The 13,249-nt window shown below is 43.1% G+C and overlaps 1 protein-coding gene across 1 annotated transcript; it reads right to left on the bottom strand.

The window, feature by feature from the left end:
* Positions 1-4,059: 4,059 nt before the first annotated feature.
* Positions 4,060-9,914, bottom strand: LOC311030278 (kelch-like protein 10; the record flags this gene model as incomplete). Its single annotated transcript, XM_084035927.1, has 5 exons — positions 4,060-4,436; positions 4,578-4,727; positions 6,344-6,940; positions 7,271-7,754; positions 9,760-9,914. The coding sequence occupies 5 exons, from the start codon at positions 9,912-9,914 to the stop codon at positions 4,065-4,067; spliced, it is 1,758 nt and encodes a 585-aa protein (XP_083892053.1). The 3' UTR covers positions 4,060-4,064.
* Between the last annotated feature and the right edge of the window lie 3,335 nt (positions 9,915-13,249).

A 13,249-nucleotide genomic window follows, 5' to 3' on the forward strand; every position in this document is an offset into this window, starting at 1 on the left:
CACAGATGCCACAAGCATTGAGGGAGCGTGCAATTGGCATGCTGACAGCAGGAATGTCAACCAGATCTGTTGCTCGTGCATTGAATGTTCATTTCTCCACCATAAGCCGTCTCCAAAGGCGTTTCAGAGAATATGGCAGTACATCCAACCGGCCTCACAACCGCAGACCACGTGTAACCACACCAGCCCAGGACCTCCACATCCAGCAGGTTCACCTCCAAGATCGTCTGAGACCAGCCACTCAGACAGCTGCTGAAACAATTGGTTTGCATAACCAAACAATTTCTGCACAAACTGTCAGAAACCGTCTCAGGGAAGCTCAACTGCATGCTCGTCGTCCTCATCGGGGTCTTGACCTGACTCCAGCTCGTCGCCGTAACAGACTTGAGTGGGCAAATGCTCACATTCGATGGCGTCTGGCACGTTGGAGAGGTGTTCTCTTCACGGATGAATCTCGGTTTACATTGTTCAGGGCAGATGGCAGACAGCGTGTGTGGCGTCGTGTGGGTGAGCGCTTTGCTGATGTCAATGTTGTGGATCGAGTGGCCCATGGTGGTGGTGGGGTTATGGTATGGGCAGGCATCTGTTATGGATGAAGAACACAGGTGCATTTTATTGATGGCATTTTGAATGCACAGAGATACCGTGATGAGATCCTGAGGCCCATTGTTGTGCCATACATCCATGAACATCATCTCATGTTTCAGCAAGATAATGCACGGCCCCATGTTGCAAGGATCTGTACACAATTCTTGGAAGCTGAAAATGTCCCAGTTCTTGCATGGCCAGCATACTCACCGGACATGTCACCCATTGAGCATGTTTGGGATGTGCTTGACCGGCGTATACGATAGCGTGTACCAGTTCCCACTAATATCCAGCAACTTCGCACAGCCATTGAAGAGGAGTGGCCCAACATTCCACAGGCCACAATTGACAATCTGATAAACTCTATGCGAAGAAGATGTGTTGCACTGCATGAGGCAAATGGTGGTCACACCAGATACTGACTGGTTCTGAGTCCCCAGACCCCCAATAAAGCAAAAAAATGCACATTTCAGGGTGGCCTTTTATTGTGGACAGTCTAAGGCACACCTGTGCACTAATCATGATGTCAGATCAGCATCTTGATGTGGCACACCTGTGAGGTGGGATGGATTATCTCAGCAAAGCAGAAGTGCTCACTATCACACATTTAGACTGATTTGTGAACAATGTTTGAGAGAAATGGTAATATTGTGTATCTGGAATCAATTTTAGATCTTTAAGTCCATCTCATGAAAAATGGGAGCAAAAACAAAAGTGTTGCATTTATATTTTTGTTGAGTGTATTTTCAACTTTACCGACTCTTTATTTCACCTTATGGCAGGTTATTAGTTAGTCACTGGGTCCGCACGGGCCGGACACTTTGTTGTTGCGGGCCGGATTTGGCCCGCGGGCCGCTAATTGCAGATGGCTGTCATATATGAACGTAATTGTCAACACATACATATGGACATTTCTTAATTTTTCAACTTTTAAATATCTCTCTCTGTCTCTTATGTATGTTTGGTAATTTCTAGCCTGCTATATTATCAGTTTTGCTTGTGTGTGTATTTTGGGGTGACTGTTTTATTATTTGGTTTTTATCGCAAACAACAACAACACATAACCATAAAATTTAAAGTAACTAAATGTCAGAAGCACAACACAAATAAACAGTCTCAGCCGGAAAAAAACAAAATATATTCGAGAGGGAACAGGAGGAAGCAAAAAGCTTATTTAGTCCCGCCCCTTACTCACAAAATCATATCATATGCAATAAAAATATTGTCATTCAATAGCCTCAGTTTATTGTTGACTGTTGGCATCCAAGATGATGTCCGCTAATATAAAACATGTGTAGCACCTTTAACCCTGATTAATGGATACTCACATCCCTAGGTTCGGTAGGAGTTGGGTGAATGACTCAAAAAGAGGAGTGGTTTGAACAGGTGATATTTTAATATCGATGAGAAATAAAATAATAAACATAAACAACTTGGTTGTTCCCTTTTTCAAAATAATAAGGCGCCAGAAAAGAAAAAAAGAAAAGAGTCCTGGGACACTGAGCACTCCTGCTCAGCGTTCTTGTGTGTTCCGTTGAGGGGGATCCAATGTGTGTTCTGAGTGTCAATGTCAATTGAGTTTCCTTGTCTTCAGTTTCTTTTATTACTACTACCCGGGTAGGTGAGAAGTGTGTGTGTATATCTTATCTGCTCTCAATGTGTGAGATTCAGATGATCCGGAGTCGTTGAGGTAGGTAGGTTCTGCAGCTGGCCACACTGCTTCTCCAACTTTCTCTCTCGCTCTCAGAATCGCTGGGCTGGGCTCGCCATCTCGTTCGTCTCGTCCTCAGAAGCGTTGGGCTGGGCTCGCCATCTTGTTTGTCTCGTTCTCTCTGTTTCTCAGTTCAGACTAGCAAAGAAAAAAAAACAACCTACACAGAAAGTGCATAGGTATAAGAAACTTCATCTGATTCTGTCTATATTTCTTATGAGATCTCATCGTTTTCTAGGTTCACCAAAATGTAGGAAATACATTATAACACATTCAATTAATTATTATGACTTAAAACAATTAGTTTTGACCATAAATGAAATCAATTATTCATGAATTATCATGTTAATGATATTTTTAACAGACACAGTTTATGCATCTTTTTAAACCTCTATTTATCCTTTATCATCAGTTTTTAACTATTTTAATTCACCTTTTTAATATTTAACTCTTGAACATGAAATGAATGACAGTTTTTATACACAAAAGTGCATTTTTCTTCATCAATAAATGAAATATACCACACCAGAATGGTGCTGTTACCATTTGCAGTGGCTAATAACACAAATAAACAGTTCGAATGGCATAAAAAATGATTAAACTGCATCTTCTCAATGTAAACCGAATGGAAAATTAGCCTTAGCTTAGCGATTAGCATGGCGACTAGCATTACTAAGCATAAAACAATGGACAAAATAGCATCCCAACCTAGCAGTTAGCATGTCGCGGTTGCTAGTAGCTTTAGCATTTCAAGCTAGCGATCTTTTTACAAACGATAAACTACGGTAGAAATTGCACAAAAGTAACAGAAAAACATTGGAAGGCATCATATGGCATATTTTAAGCAACATAGACCATCATAACCCAAGTTAATAGCACAATAAATGTATTTTTTTCCATCTGAACGGCTACCGAACTAGAAGCTAACTGTGTGCTAACTCACCGGAGTCTCATGCATTTTACTTCACAAAGGGGGTTTTTCCTCGTCGGCTCACGGCTTATCGGGTCTGCCTGCGGACGTCTCTGCCGTTATCCGCAGCTTTCTGCTACTCTTTCCGTGGTGTTTTCTTTGTTTTAGCTACCGACTCCCTCGGTCTGGCTTATGCCTTGAGAGAAAATGGCGTCTCCTCTCAAGTGCAGACTTCACGCGATACCTGACCTAGGTTCACGCCGGATACAAACACTAGCAGGGGAATACTGCCATCTACTGGGGGTTTAGTAGAACTGTCTAAATGACAAATATAGGTTTAGTAACCTGATTTTTCATGCTGGTTACACATGTATTATATAATAGCCAAACCTGTTGTATATTAAGACTAATAATTACTCATTTGTATGCATTTTACTTTTGCTTTATGTACTTTCAGATGACAAGAATGAATGCGAGAAGTATGATTTTACTACAACTGCTGAATTGAGTGGCTCAGAAGAGGAGTTAAGGTACTGCCATGTTTATATTGACCTATGAACTCATCACTCTATTGGTCTTTGAAAAAGCCAAAAATGTTAACCTTGGTGGCTTTTTAAATATCAAAATGCCAAATACCATAGAAGCATATCACACTCTTAGATATGCTGGAATACACATTTAGCAGATAACAGCCAACAGTTTCATTTTTTAGTTTGACTACCTTATAAAATTCCCCTTCACATGGTATAAAACTAAAAGTTCACACAATCTGTCAGTAGCTGTTTGATGCAGAAAGAAGTTTATTATTTATTATTTACTTTTTTAAAAACACGTTAATAAACAGGGTGGATGGTGTTAGACAGAACGTCCTGCCTCCTCAGACTCCACAGGAACACTATCCAAATCTAAAAGAGGCAGAACATCACGTGGGACCAGATACTCGGCCATGTTGGGGAGTCCGGACACCACACAGCAGCTCAGAGCACTGCGGCCGATCCCCATGTCAGAGACCTCGGACCACTCACCAGTGGTCACGTTGTAGCACTCCACGTTGGTGGAGGTGGTGATGCCGTTGAAGCCCCCGGCAACGAAGATCCGGTCATCGATGACTTCGATGCCGAAGTTGCTGCGAGGGGTCAACATGTGGGACACTTGGTTCCAGGTGTTGCTCCGAGGGTCGTAGACCTCCGCGCTGCTGAGACGGCTGGCGCCATCAAAGCCGCCGACCTTTGGGAGGAAGAGGAAATGAAAAGGTCAAACGGAGATTGAACCAGTTTCTCTGAATCTACAAAAAACAACTGCTGATCAAATCTCTTCACCCTTCAGGTTATGTGCTATGTGAGGGTCAGCAGTGTTTCCTGGACTTACAGCATAGAGGCGGTCTGCATAAGTAATGACGCCGAGCCCACTGCGGGCGCAGGTCATGAGGCCGATGGTCGTCCACTGGTCGGTCTCTGGGTTGTAACACTCAGCCGTCTGCAGGAACTCGTTCCCATTGAAACCACCGCAAACGTAAACCTGGAAAAAACAGGAAAGGACTTTAATAGGATTTAACAATGAAATGATTTAAGAATTAACACTTTTCTTGGCTTCTACTGGTAACTAGAAAAAGCATTTCCTGTAGAAAATGCGTGGAAATGCTTTATGCTGAAGCAACGCTGGAAAAAAGCTGAATAGCTGAAGAGAATATTAATAAAGCTGAATATGTGGAAAGTTTGAAAAATCTGCATAGCTGAACAGAATATTCAAAGAGCTGAATATGTGAAAAGTTGAAGAAGCTGAATAGCTGATCAGAATATTAAAAAAGCTGAATATTTGAAAAGTTTGAAAAAGTGTGTGTGTGTGTGTGTGTGTGTCTGTCTGTCTTCTTTGAAAAACTACAACTCCCACTGACTGCTCCTGTCCGCCAATCAGAGCGCACCTGCTGTCACTTCTGAGTGAGAGAGAGAGATAGACAGACATTTTAAAGTTTAAATGGAGTTTCTAGGTGAAAGTATGTTTGAGCAGAAGATGTTTGACAACAAAAACTACAAATCCCACTGACTGCTCCTGCCTGCTGCTCCTGTCTGCCAATCAGAGCACACCTGCTGTCACTCTCAAGATCAGAGCCACAGGCGCGCGTGTATGACTGCCTTTAAGCCTCTCTTTCTCTCCATTTCAACTTAGCGGGGACTCCGAACAAAAGCTTGCCACGCTCACACCAAAACTCCTATGGCCAAAATGTTTACACCGTTAGCGCCACAAGACTGTGCTGAAGACACTGATCACTTTTATTTTTTCCTTGTGTCAGAAATGTGGACGCTAGGGCGAGTTAGAAATGTGTGATTTTCAGCGTTTCTTTGGAAATCTGCTCCTCGATTCGCCTTAGATTGAATGAGGAGAAAAACAGACTTGGCCGCGCTTAGAGGTTGCTAGTTCAAATTCTGTAAATCTCACAGAGATTTTGAGCACATTGTGAGAGACAAGACAAGTTTGTCTACAAAATTGGAAAAGATCACGTGTGTAGAGTGAAAATTGTGGCCGGGAGGAGTTTGGAAAGGAAAAAAATCTGAAGTATGACGAGGAGCTCTCACACTCTAACGATGATGTCACCCACTCTAGCAGGCGCAATACACACCCATTGTAAACTCTGATCAGGTCTTAAAAAACCATCAAACATAAACTGTGATTGTAGGAAAAGTGTAAAAGATACAAAAGTGAAAAGACATAGCCGTACAGATCACATTCTTGGGCATTGTTTAAAGTTTGAATGAAGTCTGTAGGTGGAAGTTTGTGGAAGTAGATACAGTTGAAAGAGCTGCATGTTTCAGAGGATTTTAAGCGGATCTCCATTGGTTTCCATTATAAAAAAATATGGAAAAAGCTGAATATCTGAAAAAATATGAAAGGCAGTAAAGAAGTTGAAGAGGAGCCAACGTGAGATGAGAGAGCTGAACATTTTGATAGTTGAATGGTTTTTATAGCTGAAAGTGTGCAGGAGTTACAGGCGACCAAAATACGTACGGAATAATAATAATAAGTTGTTTAAAGATTAGGATAGCTAAGGTTGGAAATGCTGCATAGCATTTCCACCAATAAATCATCTGAAATATCACTACACAACTGTGAGATAATGTGAGAATTATGAGACCCACCTTGTTCTGGAGCGTCGTGGAGCTGGCGTCACTTCTAACCTCCTGCATGGATGAAATGAGACTCCACTGGTTTGTCTCGGGGTTATAGCGCTCTGCAGTGGAGAGTCGTCGATGCCCGTCGTACCCTCCCATGGCATAGATGCACCCGTTGAGTGTAGTGACGCTCACATAGCAGCGGCGGAAAAACATGGGCGACACCTCATGCCAGGTTTTTGAGCTGAGGTCGAATCTGCACACGCTGTTGAAACACTCCAACCTGTCGAAGCCCCCAACGCAGTAGACGCTCCCGTTGAGGAAGGCGGTGCCATGGTAGGCACGAGGACGCTCCAGATCCTGGGTCAAGCTGATCCAGTCGTTGGTGTGGACGTTGTAGGCCTCGATGCTGTCAGTCGGATCGCCGCCACTCCAGCCTCCGATGGCCAGCAGGACAGCGTTTGGAAGGCGAGGACGGGCGAGATGGTGGTAGACATCAGGCTGGTTTTGCATGACTTCTATGGCTTCCCTGACCATGCGCTGGCAGTCTGCGTTGTTATTCACCAGCTTATTAGACATCACACTGATCCTCATGTACTCTGTACCCACGGAGGCCAGCCGCACCTGCAGAGAAAACAGGACAGAATGTTTGAATAGAAGTTCATGGACGGCAGTACTTTAGGCCGGTCCTTTTATCCTACTGAACCAAATCTATTCAAAATGTCATCATTATAAGCTGTATTCTGTTTTGGATCCACAGACTTGACAGCAGGATTAGTTTAGTGTCGGTTTTGGTCTCTTCATGGTATTTGTTGACAGTGAGAGCAATATGGAGCATGAAAGCAACATTTCAGGGCAGGACAAATGATTTGACTCTAGAGGTGGCCCTACAGACTACTGTTCAGTCAGGATGAAACCACGGAGAAGAAATCATGTGACAGGAAGTCATCCTACCTTAGACAAGAGCACAGCGATGTGGTCTCTCCTTTCCTGCAGTGAGTGGGCGATCCAGCGGAGGACGGCCTCATACACAGTCCTCTCGTCTCTCACTCTGAGGTCGTCTCTGTTCAGGATGGCGCTGAGTTGCTGCACAGAGAGCTGCGGGAACTCTTCAGAGGAAACGAGCTCCTCAAAGTGGTCGACGATGAAGCTGTAGGCCTGGCGGTGCAGTTCGGGGCAGAAGCAGACGCCGGTGAACTGGAAGATGCCGATGCAGTTCTCTGGGCAGAGCTGGCTCTCCAGGAAGTCGCAGCACTTTTGAACGACGCCCATCACATTGAACTGATCGGCTGCTAGAAGCAGCTCCTGAACGTTGTCCTCCGTCACTGAAACGGAGCCGGTGTATGCAAAGTCGATGAGGAGCTGCATCATGTCAGGAGTCAGGCCGGGGATGTTGAAGACCTTCTTGTCTGAAGAAGACCAGCGTTGGAAGAGAGCTCTGTGGGTCAGGATGAAAATACAAAGAAGAAGAAAGAGAAACTGACGTCAGCTGTTCCTTCTTTGCTTCACACTAATAACTAGGATAAGAATATAGTGGGGCACTTTCAGGGCCGCCCCTGCCTACACGCAGAACACGCACAGTGCGTAGGGCCCCGCGGTCCAATAGGGGCCCCGTTTTCCACAAAGGATGCGCATATCCACAGCCGTGGGGCGCGCTACTAGATCAGCTGTCAGCGCAAGGCAGGAGAAGAGAGAGAAGAAGAGACCTTTTTTTTATTTATAATCTGACACCACACGCGCCGCCACTGCAATGATTGACAGCAATCGATCTGACCAATCACTGGTCAGATGCACATACGCTGCAGGCACTTGTCAAGCAGCTGCAGGTGAAGACGTGATGGCTTCGAAAAGAACCTACGAGTCAGGCGCGAGCAAGAGGGGGGAGAGAAAAAAAAAAAGAGGAAACTCGTGCTTCTCTCGAAAGTGGGTATTTGTTGAAGTTAGTGCTGAGCGGTTGCGGCGACATGCAAGTCGGAAGTTGCTATAGCATCTCTCGTTGCGGGATAAACTGGAGATGCGCTACCTCGTACAGCAGGCGGCTGTTTTCTCAGCACTTACAGACAAGAGAGTGAAGAAGAATATCAAGGATGTTGTTACTCTGTCTGACGATGACGTTAAAGTTGAAGTTACTGTTAACTTTGAATTGTTCTTTGTGACTCAGATTTATTCATTTTATTCAGTGTGACGTTATTTTGTCCTGCCTGTTAATTTACTTGAAGTTACGTTTACATTTTACTCACTCTTTTGAGTGAGTCAGCTTTATTTATTTATTTAATGGGCTTTATGCACAGCTCTACTTGTTCCTGTAAATGAGCAGGTCGTTTATTTCCTGTCTTACATTATTGGATCAGGAAATGTGGCTTATTGCAGGAAGCATGTGCATGAAGACCATTCAGTGTGAATTTAGGTTGATATTTTTGTTCTTTGTTCTTACTAATAAAGGTTGTCAAGTTCAATGGCATTTCATTATACTGTCGTTTTGTACCTAATATACATTTGGGATTTGGTAGGGTCGGAATTATATGTAATTTTTTGTAACAGATGTGTAACTTTTCTGAATGAACTCCATTCTAAAATCTGCTTTAAAGTATAGTAGTATGGAACTGAGAGACCAGCAGCTCAAATTCTACTTCACATTTTTAAAAAACAACAAAACAATAACACGTTTGGCAAACATCATAACTCCAACTTGAGTTGAATCTACAACCGATGTACAAACTTCACATGTTGGAAGTCAATATGAGATGAATGGAAACAAGAAACCTCATTTGAGATGATATCCAGTCAAGTCATTATATTTATAAAAACTATAGACAGACAGGGAAACTACACCACTGGTTGAATTCTGAATAATAATAATGGATTGGATTTATATGGCGCTTTTCAAGATACTCAAAGCGCTCTGACAGGGTTCCGGGTTCCATTCATTCACACACAGTCATACCGGTGGTAGTAAACTACGATAGTAGCCACAGCTGCCCTGGGGCAGACTGACGGAAGCGTGGCTGCCATTCAGCGCCTACGGCCCCTCCGACCACCACCTCAAACATACAGCAGTCATATATATTCACACGAGGCAAGCTGGGTGAAGTGTCTTGCCCAAGGACACAACGACCATGACACAGTGACAAGGGCGGGGATCGAACCGCCGACCCTCCAAACATTGGCCAACCCGCTCTACCAACTGAGCCACAGTCGCCCCAATTCTGAATGAATTCTGAATGATCCTTTCAAATATGTTACAAATATTCTCGTAGCCGTCTATCAGGTGTTTAATGTCCTCTTGTTTTTGTTTAAATCACAAATGCTCTATGAGCTGGTTACGTGTTGTGGCTGTTCTCTCAGACTTCACATCGCTAATCAATCTATTTGCTGTTACTTTCTGCTCATTTGAAGGATATAAATTCACAAGTTTCCCCCCTAATATCAGATAATGTACTCACTGGAAGTAGAGGCTGCATCGACAGAGGAAGATCTTGTGGATTTGAAATTCCACGTCTTCAACAGTGATGACTGCGTCGCAAAACGTTCCCTCCAGACGTAAATCATTGAACCCTGAGGCAGGAAACAGGAAAGAAGAGTGGCGTTGATTGGCCATCTTGATTTGCTGATGATAGAGTTGTTGTCTCTGGTTGTTGGTTTATGTGGAGATCAAGAGAGAGACTGGACACCTTCACAGATTTCACTTCTAGAATAGATGCTCATCACATCACTGTGGTTTGTGATTCATGCAGAATGTTATTGTTCAAATGTAGTTTGTATGTGTTTAACTGCAGCTTCCATCAGTCAGACAGGAGGTGAAGGTTCACTGAGGTGGCAGCAAAATCAAGATGGCCGATGACCCCATCTCCATCCCTCTTTGACGGAACTTAAAATACATGTGCGTGTTCAATTATTTATGATAAATCTGAGTATTATAATGAAATGGATCCTCAATACATTACAAACAGAAATCCACAGTGCACAAATCTAAACCATTTTAGTGGAGATCTTATAATTACTATGCTTATAGTAGATTGATAAAAATAACACAATATATCTTTTGGAAAAGCATGTAGCAAAACATTTTCACCCAATTCTAATCCAATAGTAATAATAACAACAATAATAATAATACATTTTATTGATCAGATTATTGAGAGCTTTGTAAATGATGAGGAGGATCTTGAAGTGGATATGCTGCTTTATTGGGAGCCAGTGAAGGTGTTGCAGGATGGGTGTAACGCATTTCTTTGAGTAACTTACACTTTGACTTCTAAAGAAGTCTCTTATGTCCACTTTTCTTTTTTTAGACATCCTGGCTGCATCTAATTACCAAACACAAATACGCACGCGCGCACATACGCACACGGACACCGATTCAAACGTAAATGTAAATGAAACCTCTGATATTAACATCCTTCTAGCTGACGTCAACCAGGCAGAACAAACTCCCAACTTCCAGTAGCGGACTCCTGTAGGACTCCTGACCGCAGACTAGCAGACCGGTGTGCAAGCAAGAAGGCGTGACGGCGGGGACGGCCAATCACACAGGCTTCAGCTTGAGCGGCCGTTTTCCGCCTGGTCCTAGTGCTTGACATGTCTCTGTGTACTATAGCTAACATTAGTTTTTTTCTGCCTTCAATGAAGTAACGCAACACATTTTTTGGCAGTAACGATAACGGCGTTATAATAATGAGATGAGTTATCAATGAGATTACTCCATCCATCCATCCATTGTCTACCGCTTATCCTGTATTTAGGGTCACGGGGGGGCTGGAGCCGATCCCAGCTGCAATGAGATTACTCGTTACTGAAAAAAGTAACGGCGTTACTAACGCCGCTACTTATAATGCCGTTATTCCCATCACTGTCTATATCTAGGTTTGTCTCTGGGAAACATGGGAGGAACTGTGCTGTGTGCCTGAAGAGGATGAGGATGGCAGGTTTTCTTCTCATTAACTAATGCATGTGTGGATTTACGTATATTATTTGACTAAAGATGTGTTTCTAAAACACTCCTCCTACAGTTGATGCTGATCAGAGTCAGTCCAACTACTTTAAAACATGCCTGATAAAAGTGATACGTTTACATTCCAGTGTGTTCATTTCCAGGGAGTGGAGTGTGTTCATGCATGTTAGCATGTCTGGCTGCAGGCTGACAGCTTACTGATGACTGGGTTTTGTTGTTTTGGTTTCCTGTTTTATTTTGTAGTCCTTCTGTCTTGTGTTGTCATGTGCTTTGCTTCCTGTCTTGGTTTCCCTCCTTTTCTGTCTCCCAGCTGTGTCTCATTGTCTCGTTAGCCTTGCCTCTCGTTCTCCCCAATCACCATAGCCTGCCCTTGTGTTTCCACACCTGTCTGTCGTTGAACCTAATCCACCCTTATGTATTTAGTCTGTGTTTCCTTTCAATCTTGGCTTGGTCATCTGTTTTATCCCGGATGTGTGTCCACCACCTGATCTGTCCTGCCTGTGTCCTGGTCTTTGTCTGGATTATTGTTTGAGTTTTGTCCGCTTTGGATTGGATCTTTGTTTTTTTGATAGTGTTTTTGCCCCTGTGGCCTCCCTGAGTTTTTGGACTTATCATTTAAATAAACATTTTAACTGCATTTGGGTCCATACCTCCTTCAATCATAGTACATCCGTGACAAAAACACAACCACATTAACAAAAACACAACCACGTTAACACATTGTGGGAGTCTTTGGCCAAATCCCAATGTCCCCCTAAGGTCTAAGTCCTGAACCCTCAGGGACTTACCTGACGTCACCTGGTAAACGGTTGAGTGTGAGAGGCTGTGAGGACTTGAAATGGTAGAAATACAAATGGGACAGCACTCGGATTGTCACTTTACTTTGATGACACAAAATATATTATCTAAAAGTGTTGGGTTTTATTTCACGTTTTACAGCCTGATCTGAACGTCTTCCAGACTCTTATCATCCCAGACCAGTCGTAACTCAAATAATGTGTTTACTTCAATAAGCTAAATTAAAATAACTGGTTGATGATTAAACCAGGTGTGTAGGCTATGATGACATGCCTATGATTTCAAGTGTTTTATGTTCCATTTTAAATCTTTAATGTTAAAGTTTCTGCTTAAATGTAATATTCCACACATGTGGCGTCCTCTTTGTTTACCTCTTTTTTAAGTCCTCCGGGCTTTCCCTGGTAACCCCGTGTTTCACATTGCAACGCTATGAACTGTGGGTAATTCCCTCAGGCAAAGTCAGCATCGATGCTGATTTACGTAAGTGGGCATAAAGGACTCAAAATGTCCACGAGCGAGTCCTCGTGCACTTCACGATGTGACCGTGGGACAGACCTGAACCCTCAGGGACTCAATGGGAACGCACATCAAAGTCTGTGAGTCTGTGAGGGGCGACGTTGGGATTTGGCCTTTTTCTCTGAGGAAGGTTCCTAACTGAAGACATGACCCGGAAGTAAACAAGTGGCCGCCATGATAAGAGCCATTCAGATTCTCTAAATGCAAAGGAAAGGAGCTCCAATGATCCTTTCAGATCTCCTTTAGGATACAACAGACCTTCCTTCACCAAAGGAAAGGAGCTCCAATGATCCTTTCAGATCTCCTTTAGGATACAACAGACCTTCCTATACAAAAGGAGTTAAAGTGCTACACACCTCGGCCGTTCATGAAAACAAACCATATGCATATTTAACAATCACTTTCATGCAGACATATAGTAATTGGAATTGTGTTGATAAATGTGTCTATTATAAGTGAAGGAGTTGCATTCATGAAGGACCACAAGTTGCATTTATGGACAGTTTGCAGTCTTGGTTTTGGGACACTCTGGTCTGAGTCTCATCAACGGCCCTAACTTTACCCTCAGGATCTACTTTTAACTCACATTCTTTGTATTATTATTTTATTTGAACATGTTCTCATGTAACTTCCTTATTACACAGAGCTTTTGTCTTTTTCTTATTTCA

Source organism: Eutrigla gurnardus (assembly GCF_963514095.1).
Source record: "Eutrigla gurnardus genome assembly, chromosome: 19".
Classification (NCBI taxonomy): Eukaryota; Metazoa; Chordata; class Actinopteri; order Perciformes; family Triglidae; genus Eutrigla; species Eutrigla gurnardus.